Genomic DNA, 12,003 nt, shown 5'->3' with positions numbered 1-12,003 from the left:
CTAATCGTTGTTTTCCTCATCGCACACCAGAGATAATAATTCCCATTGGTCAGTCTGCACATCTCTCCCGTACAACCTGCGTCTCTCTGCGCTTTGACAGCCGATGAGAAAAACAACGGCTGCGGATGAGGCGCATCATATTACGTGCAGCGCGACCTCGGCTACTCCGCTCCGAGCCTGGGGATTGTAGTTTAAAATGAGCCGTTTCAGCGTACTTTCACCGACGTGGCGAACGACAGCTCCCACAATGCCGCGGTTGAAGTGAAGCTGTCGTGCTTGTGTTTGGCTTTGTTTTCTTGTTATTGTTTCGGGTTAGCGGAGCTACTGAGTCCGAGGAGGAAAGCGCGTCGGAATCGTGTTTTGATGCTTTCTCACGCATTGCGACTACCGTGTCTGATAGAGAGACAGCTCCTTTAGACCGTTTACAGAGAAGTAAGAGATATAAAAGGTAAGCGAGATACCCGAGACGCTCGAGAGATAATGTGCGCAGTCTTTTATAGTTAACAAAGCCCGTTATTGTCTCGCCTGACTTGCACGCGCATCACATTCATTAATTGGACAACGATAATTAACGAGTCGGCTACAGGTCCAAAATAGCTTCAGTGGCTTTGTTTACACGTTTGTGTTCTCACGCTTGCATCGACGTGTACGGCACAATGTTTTCTGGACATGTGCTAATGTTGGGCCTCAAGCCTCGAGCTGTGTAACGTGAACCCTCCGAAAGCTACTGTATAGTCACGGATCTGTTTTTTGACGGGAAAATGTTCTGCAATATTTACAGTAGAAACGTTTCCTCCAAGATTAGCAGGATGCTTTACTGAAATAGAAAACATCACACCCCGATACTTGTATTTGATCATGACTGTTCCACAGTTGATACATATAGAGTATGGGAAAGTCAGTTAATTCACAATTGCAGTATATGTACACTGCAAACCAAAATGGGGCTTTTAGTTACAAACATATGATACTAATATGGTACAAAATGAATAAATAATGTCTCCATGTGTTGTGGTTAACTGCAGGCTGGAAGTGTATCTATGGGTAGAATTTGAGCCCTATACATGCCGGACGCCACATACACCTTGTACTGCATGCTTACACGTGATGGTGTACAATAGCAATGACTGAAATAGCCCGAGTGACAAACATGTAATATGCCATGTTGCTCAAAGGCCATGCTGTCACTGAGGTTTAGTTCTGGTGTCCTCAGTCAGGATATCTTCTTACACTGAATAAATACTCAGACTGTCGGCTCTGTCTCGTTTGTTCTCGAGCGGTCGCCCCTTACCTATTACACAATTAGCTCATCTTACCATGCATGTCAGTTTGTACCCGGAAATTGGACTCAATAATAAACTAGAAAAACACGGACTCAAGTTTGAACATTGTGGTTTTGTTTTTTCTCCCTGTAGGCGCAGAATAGCCTGTTGCCATGGAAAAGGCTTGGCGGGTGGAGTTCAGAAACGTGGGCAGCAGCTACTTCCCTCAGAGCAGAGTCGACTGCCACTACACACTTAGCTCACAGCACAACTGGGCCAGCAATGACTGGATAGGGCTCTTCAAGGTATTGTTAACCCGACGGCTGTCGCAAAGTGAATAAAGAGTCTATGCATCAACGGCGCGTTTTTCCTCCCTCAGGTGGGATGGTCGTCAGTGAAGGACTACCACACGTTCGTCTGGGCACTGGCACCGGCTGACTATCAAGAGGGCACAGATGTCAACTGCTGTGTGCACTTCCAGGGTATTCGTGCCCTTGTTTTCTAATTGTATTTTATTTCCCATAGTTAGCCAGAATCTATACTGGTACGGTGCTTAGATCTGCACATAAAACCTTCAGCAGGAGATTGATGTTTCTGTAAATTGAATTGCTCTCTTGTACACAAAAGGCTGGCGACTGGCGTATTGAATGGAGGAAAATGTAAGTTACTTCTATTGTAAAAAAAACAGTATTTTCACAGATGTAAAGGGGGAAATATCCTATACAGAAGCCAAATGTCCCTCTCATCTTGGTCTCCAACACAGGTAGAGTCTCTGTCATGGTTTCAATTAATTTCTTAAGGATGCAGGAGGTTGAGTAATGAGGATGACAAAGACAAAGCCTTTGTCAAAGCCTGCTCCGACTACTAGTCAAAACAGTGACAACTGATAAGCCTGATTCAGTGTGAGGGGCACGCATGCAGCAGGTGTGGCACTGACCTCTAGTAGAGTGATTTATCACTAACTTTGGCGTACTGACAATGTCATTCTTCATTTGAAGAAGAGCAGAGGGAGGAAAGTCTAAAGAAACTGCTGATGGTTCCTTATCGTCAGCAATGCAGTGATTCAACAAGAAGGTTTCTTGCACTGTGACCAAAGCTGGTGCTGTAAGTTACAATACAGCTCATAAACTTTGCTGTATCCCCCCTGTCGGTTTTCCATCTGGCCACTTTACTGTTCATGTGTTGTGAAACCGAACAGTAACTCACTCTAAACATGACGCTGAAGTCTGAGCGAGATAAGGATAATATTAGGTTAGCTTACTTTATGGGCTGGAAGAAGTCCCGCGCTGTGGTTCGCTGCTCAGCGGTCAGAGTGGGAAGCAGGAGGCCTATATAGCATCATCAGTTCCTGCCTGATCTGTTGAGGGATAAAAAGGACAGAGAATTACAAATATGGCTTATGGTTGAAAGTCATTTGCAAGGTTATGCTAATAGCACAACTAATCAAGAAACCATTTATTTAGCAGCACATCAATAAGGGTAAACTTAATTCCCCTGGGAAGGCAAATCCATGATTGGCTCTTAATTGTGTCATTTGGGATCCAATGTGCAGAGAGCATGCAAAGCACCATTAACAGCACGTGGATGCTTGCTTCTTTTTTTTTTTTTTGCTGAACAGGTAACTTCTATATTTAACCTGCTTAGACATACAATTCAATTGCGACACGTTGTTGTTTAAAGAGTAGTTAGTTTGATGGAGCACGCCAATTAAAGTATAGGCCCTTTTCACAGCAGCCATTTTGACATGCCATTGCAGAGTAAACACAGGTTTAATTAATAACGTTAATTAGGGCCTTGCTTCACTTAGGTGTGCCTAACGGAGCAAGCTAAACAGCAGGGCCTTGTAAATGCAGGCTGCCGGGTTGACTCGTTCTGGAAGACAAATGTAGAGCCACTGGAAGACGCGTTTTACTGCTGAGGCTAACGGGAACCGGTTTCACCTGCTTCAATAACTGCGACGCCATGCGCGAACTTGTACCGGACCAACCACTCAACTGAACGGAGATGAAATTCGATATCCTCATCCAAGCTAATCCCAGTATGACCGCAAACAAGCGCATCTGACAAAATGTTTGCAGTCCTTCACAAACACCACACCACTCGTCCCTGATAGAGGACTGTTTGGTGTGCCATCTCAGGTATTCTGTGAGCATTAAATACTTTACAGACTAATAATGAAAATGGGAACTCACTCGAGGCAAGCTGGACTTCTCGACGATGGGAACATGCCGTTCCAGGCCGGTGTAAAGCAACGAAACCTCAGCTTGTACACGCGAAATTCCGACTGACGTCTGTGTGAACGCCATTCAAATCAACGATGGCGCCAATCTGCGCAACGCCATTTTTTCTCGCTCACCTGAGCAGAGCGACCTGGGTGCTGCCACTGGTGGTGGGAAGTTGTATTGCAGCCCTCTGCTCATAAATCTATAATCTATAATCTATTGGAAATACACGTTGAATTTTCATTTTGTAAATGTAATGTTTTATGCATTACAATATTAAAGCCATATAAATGCGTAAACTCTCTAAATGCTCACTACCAAAATACTGTCAGGCTGTTTCATAAAGATACTCATTTTAAAAGGTGATTAGCGCTTCCAAAATTAGAGGTAGTTAAATAATCTAATTAACGATAGTGCACTTAGCTTCCACCTTGTTCAACACAGTATGATGGGAAGTGAGCTCAAAAACAAGAAATGGGTTACTTTGAAACACAATTATTCTCCACTGAAAATAGATTTTAACATGTCTCGTCTTTTTTTCTACTATCTTTTAGCCTCCTACCTACCCAAGCTCAGCTCCCAAGATTATGAGTTTGTATATATTGATGCAAAGGGGGAAGTGTTCTCCCGCAGCTCCCAATTCACTTTCTGCGCTCCGAAGCCACTTGAGGATCTGGTGACCTTTGAGGAGGAGCCCCATGGGGAGGAAGGAGGCACAGACATGTTGCTGGTAGTGCCTAGAGCTGAACTGTTGCAGGTGAACATAACAAAACAGTATAGATTTACTACGTACGGTAGTGAAGGTGTGCATGTTATCAGCTTTGTAAATGAATGAGTGCTGATAAAATATGCTCAGAAATCAATACTGTTGTTTACTGCCAGCACATAAAGACACAACTGTGATTCCCCGTGTGCTCCCTGCATCCACCTGTCTCTTGTCAGGGTCGACTGCAGGAATGTCTGCGAGAGCGAGCTGAGCTGCTGCAGGCGCAGGAGGCGGCAAACAGGCAGAGGGAGAAAGACCAGGAGGAGTACAAGAGGGCGAGGGAGGCCTGGGACAGAAGACGCAGAGGGCAAGAAAGTGATATCGCCAGGCTGCAGGAAGAGCTGAAGCAGAGTCGAGAGAAGATCGAGGACATGGAGATGGAGCAGAAGGTGGCGTATAGAGCTAGGCAAATGACGGCCAAGATCATTTGATTAGGGCCAATTTGCCTGTTATTTCCATACTTGTACATATCTGTCCCCCTATTCTGTGATGAAAAGCACGTCTCTGCTCAAACAATATCCTCTCTTTTGTGATATAAAATTCTCCAGTAATTCAATAAAATGTTTGGATTGTTATATTAAAAATGTAAATGTAATATATTTTTATATGGGTAGCCTATGTCACGATAAATTAAAAATTCTCATAAAAATGTGAAATGCCTCTGGTCTGTTAGGAGGAGCAGGCTTTTGGAGAATCACTAGCCCAGGAGAAAAGTGCTTTATTGGATGCGAGCGAGGCGAGCGAAGTGCGAATCAAAGAGCTGGAGGAGGATATCAAAACCCTGACTCAGAGAACGGTGGAAAGAGAGACTGAGTTGGAGAGGTATGACATTTTGTTTTTTATTTTCTCTTCTCTCTCTTAGTTTTATGTGGGTCTCATGAATACTTTTGATCATCAGTAACTACATATGTGTGTGCAGGATGAAGGAAAGAGCAAAGAGAGCTGGAGCTCAGAGAAAAGAAGAGGAGAGTGACAGAAAGAGCCTGCAGGTAATTATAATTCAGAACATGCTGTATATCTTAGTAAAAACCTGTGTCTCAGTTGTTGTTTTCTTCCACATCTCACTCTCTTTTCCCGTCTGTATCGTGACTCTCTTTTAGACAAAGCTGGAACAGACAGAAGGTGAACTCCGAAGTCTGTCTAAGGAGTTCCAGTTCTTGAGGAATTCACTGGCCCAGAGAGACACAAGCGCCCTGCAGCTCCAAAACAGCATCACCACCCTCACCCAGAAACTCACTACTGCCCACAGGAAAGAGGTCAGACATCTCTTCGGAAATCAGAGGAGACAGGATTGAAAGCAGGGTTGAGAATAATGTGGGAATGAATAGTTAAAGGCAGAGTAGGCAAATCTGCATGCTAGGCTCCAAATGTGTGCTGTGACCACCAAGAATACTTGTTCTAATTTCAGCACCTCCTTTAACTGGAGAAGTATTTGCACCTGTCACCAGAGTTTGTTTGAGACAAACGCACTGTCGAAATTACTGGAGTTGGGTTGTTGTTTTTATACCTTTACTTTGTGATTTAAGCTATTTTCTTCATAGATATGCTTCACTTTAAATAATAGTTCTATGTCTGCACATTCTAAAACTTTGCTAGAATGGACTTAAAACATGACCATGGCATCTCAAATTCAGGAATAGTTTTTTTCCAGACTGGCATTAAGTAGCAATTCACCTGCAGTTACAGATATTATGTCGCCAACACACGCTTTATTGCCCATTTATGGCCAGGCGGAGAACGAGGCCACACTGAAGGAGATGCGGAGCCTGCGGGAGCGTCTGAACCTGAACGAGCGTGCCACAGAGGGCTTGAAGAGTGATCTAAGTGCCATGGTGTCCCAGAGGGATCACGGTCAGGCAGAACTGCATCAGGCTCGTCTGCAGGCTGCCCAACTCACCCTTCAGCTTGCAGATTCCAGTCTGGTCATGAGAGAGGGAAGAGCCCGCTGGGCCCAGGAGAGGCAGATTCTGCAGCGCACTGCTGAGGTACTGTAGCCGTGCAGAACACAGAATCTGAAGTGGAGCATTTATAAAATGTACTGTGCTAGAGCCAATATATATATATTTGGTCAAATGTCCCATCACCGTCCAAAGTTTTGAGTTAGATGTCATGAAGTTTCAAACAGCACCTGATGGCTTCAAGATGACATTTTCCCATAGCTCTTCTACTGTATGTGTTTATCTTATTGGGCACTGCAGCTAAACCGTTGAGTCAGGTTTTTTAGGTCTAGTGACCTAAGGTGAACGTGTTGTATACTGAGTACCGTCTGTGTATCACCCTGACAGAAGGATCACGAGCGTCTCGAGAAACTCAACGCAGAGATGCAGAGGATGGAAGAGCGGCTGCAGGAAGAGAGGATGGAGAGAGTGAAGCTGGAGGTTGAGCTTGGGAGAGAAAAGGATTGCAACCGGGTGAGAAATACTACAAAGCACTTAGTGCAGTCAGTGTTTCTTGTCATAGGGTCATTTTGCGAGTACACTTCAGTGTGTTTGCAGTAAATAAAACTACATTTACCACACAGAAAAGAGAGTATAACGATCTTTTCATCTAATCTTTTTTTTTTTTTTTTTAAACACCTCAAGCAATCCCTTTAGCTTCACTGAGATTTACTCTGTATACTACACATTGTCATTCTGAAATCACAGTAACTGTTTGTTGCTTCTGATATCTGGCCTGCAGGTTCAGCTGAGTGAAACCCGCAGGGAGCTCCAGGAGCTAAAGTTCAGCCTGAAGGTTGCCCAAAAAGAGAAGGAGCAGCTACTTGCAGAGAAACAGGTCAGAGACACATTGTGATTAGTCATAGATGGCAACTTGAATCGATGCTGACAGAAAGTTTGTCCAAAAACGAGAAAAAATATACTGTTTTGAGATGGTATGTTCATGTGTTTACACTGCATATATGGTGTCACAGGTCCTGACTTTGTGCCCTTATCAGCTGATCCCAAGGCCAATGAGTGGCTTGTATGGAATAATAAGTAAACCGTAACTGTTTTATCCTAATCAGCTCACAACTGCAGTAATTCAGTCATTATCAGCCTTAGATTTAGAACAAGTTTGGTTACAATTTGTACCACTCTCAAGCTTGAGTGCACCTATGAATAATATTTTTTTATTATAGATAATGTATTCATATGCTCAAGCTTACTGATGGAACATATTCACAAGTATACAGGGATTGTAAGTGTCACAGGTGTTGGGAATCTTCTGTCTGTTGTTGTCTTCTTAGCTGTTATTGTGCAATATAAATTGTTTATAGTGCAATATAAATCAGTAGATTTCAGGGCAGTGCTACTGCTGTTAAAGTGTTTTTGTTGGCTAACCACCATCATGTTTGCTTGCAACTAGCAGAGTAGTCATTGTTTTTAAAATCAGTGTCCAGCTTAATTTTAATATGTGCCATGTAGGAGCATAGCAGCCAATCTGTGACACATCATAAATCAAACAAATGTTAAAATGTTTATTGAACAGTGATGATATTTATGAAATATCAATGTTGTGTTTGTGTGTAAATATATTTTATGTGGCTTTAGCTTGAATAAGTCGGACATCATGAGAGTTATGAGAGTGATGGCTGCTGATGCCATGATGCAAGTCCTGCCCTGGTGTGTGATATGACGGCTGTATTTTCCACTACAGGAGTTGATGGAGTACATCTGTCAGCTGGAGCAGAAGATGGGAACGGTGGTCAGTGCCAAGTGGAGCGCTGCTCCGATTCCCTATGCAGGTGAATGGAGCCCCACATTAATCAACTGTATGCCCCGCAGATGTGAACGATAAAAGAGTTAATTATCACTCACCAGCGACACTAAATATTGCTCAGAACAGCATATGTTGTGGGGGCGACAGGAGCAGTGCTCTGGAGAAAAGTGACCGCTTTTTTTCTTTGCCGATGTTTCTGTCCGGCAGATCGGCCCAGCAGTGTGTTATCTGACTCTGAGGACGAGAACCCAGAGGCTTTGCAGCCCCTCCGTCCACCAAGACCTCTGGGACACTACAGCCTGTGTGAGCAGGGCCAGCCGGACTCCTTGCTCCTTGCCACCCCTCCTCCCTCCCCCAGGGAGATGGAGAGGAGCACAGTGGTCATCAACCAGCCAGCCCCGCTCTGCTCGCCACACCAGACCGACGCTGACACTCTGGCGCACAGCTCTGATTCGGTGAGACGCGCTATCCCGGCCATTCAGCATCACCATAGTCTAATTGCATGTGATACAGAAAATTAGCAATGTCGTCATGCTGATAGCTGTGCACACCAGTTAAACACGGGCAGTGGATCATTTGATACAGACATTATCTCCGAGAAGCAATTAGGCCGCTCGTCTGCAAGTTATTCGGCTTTAATGGCTGCTGTGTGTGTGTGTGTGTGTGTGTGTGTGTTGTTCTCTGATGTTAAGGAGGAGGAATCTGATACACTTAAGTGTGGAAGGCACAGCTCTGGAGAGGAAACGGCACTTTTGCTGCCTGAACACATGGACACTGTTCTCAGGTACAACCTCCCCTCACATGTTCATACATAGGATACATGTACACACACACACACACACACACACACACACACACACACACACACACACAGCCAAGTACAACATTCAAATATCAAGGGAGGGGGACTCCATAAAATGTCCTGCAGTGTCTTTCTGGGGCGTCTTGTCATATTATAGATGTCTACAGTTGTCTATGTGCTGTTACTTGTAATTTCATATTGTTGAAGTGGTATTTTTACTTAAGGAAAGGATCTCAGTACCTCCTCCACCACTGCCTATCACACTGTTACACATGGAAGTATTTAACGTTGCTACTGATATAACTATTTCAAATACTACTGCTTTCTAATGTGGCTGGATACATGGACATGCTACTTGCCTTCCCGTGAAATATATAGCAGGATTTGGTTTAGATTAATGAAGGGTTTGGCAAGTGACGATAAGACAATCACAACAAATCGAGCACAGTTGAAGATTTAATGTTCAAAAATGCAACTTTGCATTGCTGGCTGCATATTAAATTGAAAATTTCTTTGAGGTCAAGCAAGCCAACAAATTTCTTCCTGCCATGCTGGCTGGTTTTAAACTCAAGCAATGCATCATGTTTTATGAGCTCATGACTTGATTTGTTTGTACAACCTTACTCTGCAAAGTAATTAGCGAACACAGCAGCCAGATACACACAGTGGAGTTAAAAGTATCACATTTCTTTCTTAAATGTAGAGAAGTAAAATCCTAAACTATCTCGAAAAGGAAGAAGGAAGTAATTGTACTCAAACATGGTACCTGAGTACTGAGTTTCCACACCGGGTCTCACACAGAAAGGCTTACACGATGAATTCAAAGCTTGTTAAGGCACACGGACACATGCAACCAGTTATTTATGGTGACAGGGTGAGTATGGCTGGAAGATGGAAGTTTTGAATATGTGGTCGTAAAAGAAGTTGAGTCAGGATGCGATGTGTGAGACAGAGTTGGGGCGTGGGAGGGGCGAGATGGGAGGACAAGGGGACAGATAAGTTGACAGCAAGCTGTAGCAATGATTTACCTGAGGGGTGTACTGCAGTCACAGGCCAATTTTCAGCGTCATTAAAGCCCTCTCTCTCCCACTCACCCGCTCCTTTAGTCTAACTGCCTCTTTCAACCAGACTGTGTGTTTCTTTCAGTTTTTCACACACGCACACTCTGCTTTGTCTCCTCCTCCAGTGATCTGGCCGACACCTCGCTATGGTAACCGGTGGACGTCCAGCCACGGCGAGCGATTAAGAAAGAGGAGAAGGGGGGACTTTTTTGGAGTTTATGTGGTTTCACATTACTTCCACTAACAAGCACATATACAGCTCACTCACTACACAGACAAAATGGTAATATGCAATTTACATCATATCTGCCGTGAACCCTGGTTTCCCCCCCCCCCCCTAACTGTTGTGTTATTATTGCTCTAGCTGTTTTGTTGTTAGGAATGACATAATGCTTGTGGTGGCAGGTCGACACTATGTTTATGACTGACATAAGACTTTCAGTTTGAAATGGCGTGCTTTCGGACACGGGCTCTGGCGTTTGAGAGTTTGCAGGTTGTAGCGGAATTATTTCTGTTGAATCATTGCAATGTCGAGAGCTTAACGATGGATGTTATGTCGTTTTTATGACATCTGCGATTAGGATTCATGACAGGCACTGTAATTATGATGTTTTGAGCAGCCCCGGCTTCCCTGGAAATCATGGTAAAACTCTCTTCCAGCATTAAATTCTCCACAGCAGCTTTGAACGCTATTCACGGCAGCATAAAGTAATAATGATACAGCATCATGCTAGAATTATATTGCAGTAATCTAGGTCTATGACATCATATTTTTCCTCCATTTACTCACAAGCAAGATTTGATATGCACTTTCTTGTTGGCAAGAGCACTTGATTGTTGTCGTGCGGATGCAGTTAAAGAGATTTAGTGACGCAGAGATGCTCTAAGACGGACAAGCATTTAAAAAAGAAAGCTTATCGAACAGATTGTGTTTAAAGTCTATTAAATAGATGCCGGATGCAACTTTCTACTTCAGTACCTTCATATAATCATTATTATAAAATGAATGCTCATTCGCTTTACACTATAGATCAGCTATAGTTTTTACTTTTTAATGATTCTGGATTTACTAGCTGGCCATTAGGATATTTAGTGTTTGTTACAGTTTGTATTGTACATAAATCTCACATTCACGCAGTTGTAAATTTGTGCCTAAAAATAATTTTAAAAAGAGTCAAAGAAAATCATCTTTATAGATCCTGACGCATTGACACGGTGTTGGTATTTTCCCTGCGCCCTATGGCAATATACTGCATAATAAAAATAGCCGCCTACCTTTTAATCAATACTGTATGCATTTTTCATGATTTTCTATTTATAATTAACTTGAGTTATGCTGCAATTAAACTATATTCAGGTTTAGTTTTAAAGAGGTGTTTTTCACACAGCTGTCTGTGCAATGTATGACAAAATTTTCCATGCTTGGCTAAGAAAATGTGCTCGACACTTTGATGCTTGATTTTATCTGCTGTATTTGCACCCTATTTTTTACTATATAAGAGTTTTTAGATGAAAACGTTGATATATGGATACTTCATATGTTAGTCGTGTCCTTTCATCGTTATCTTAATCATTACCATGGTGTGTTGTGTTTACGTATATATTTTATCTACACTTTATGTTTTTACATTCTGCTTTCAAATACTCACTTTGACTCTATTACGATTTGATATGAGAGTTATATTGTTGCAAGATATCGGTGCTAATGAAAGGGAATGATTCCAGCACGTTGTGTTTAAGGTGAAAGGAATTGATTTGAATGTTCAAACAGGAGGACCAGGATTATGAAAGTAGTCACCTCTCAGTTACCTTGTGTCACTGGGTGTTCTGGTGTTGCAGTACATGTTGATTCTCCTTGTATAGAGGTGGGAATGTTTTGAGGAGCCTGGTATTCTTTCCCATAAGATAGCACACTACACTACATGTATTCTCCATAGTCCTTGTTTGTGGTTGTATTCTGACTTTATGTCTTATGAATGTTGTTTTTTTTGTTGTTCCACTGAGAGCTCAAGTACGAGTGCTCCTCGTCAGGACACCGTCTCCGGTTGCAATAAAGCTCCAGTGGTTATGGTTTGTTTTGAAGTTTTGTGTGTGAAGGTTATCCCACATGTACACCGCCGTGTATATTCTTATCAGTCATGTACGGGGGTTTGGGTGGGGTTCTGTGTAATAAAATGGTTTATGTATCTAT

General features: G+C 42.9%; 1 protein-coding gene across 1 annotated transcript; it reads left to right on the top strand.

The window, feature by feature from the left end:
- The first annotated feature begins 254 nt into the window (after window positions 1-254).
- Window positions 255-12,003, top strand: calcoco1a (calcium binding and coiled-coil domain 1a). The gene is made up of 15 exons (XM_076096139.1): window positions 255-448; window positions 1,416-1,567; window positions 1,642-1,744; window positions 4,039-4,241; window positions 4,427-4,639; window positions 4,924-5,072; window positions 5,170-5,239; window positions 5,351-5,506; window positions 5,981-6,235; window positions 6,536-6,661; window positions 6,930-7,025; window positions 7,887-7,974; window positions 8,157-8,404; window positions 8,642-8,733; window positions 9,938-12,003. Exons 2-15 carry the CDS (start codon window positions 1,436-1,438, stop codon window positions 9,963-9,965), a joined length of 1,959 nt encoding a protein of 652 aa, XP_075952254.1. The 5' UTR covers window positions 255-448; window positions 1,416-1,435; the 3' UTR covers window positions 9,966-12,003.

This window comes from Anarhichas minor, unplaced genomic scaffold (assembly GCF_050575085.1).
Source record: "Anarhichas minor isolate MPS153535 unplaced genomic scaffold, ASM5057508v1 ptg000003l, whole genome shotgun sequence".
In the NCBI taxonomy this organism is placed as follows: domain Eukaryota; kingdom Metazoa; phylum Chordata; class Actinopteri; order Perciformes; family Anarhichadidae; genus Anarhichas; species Anarhichas minor.
The sequence above is the reverse complement of the archived record's forward strand: the minus strand, read 5'-3'. Positions and strand labels throughout refer to the sequence as shown.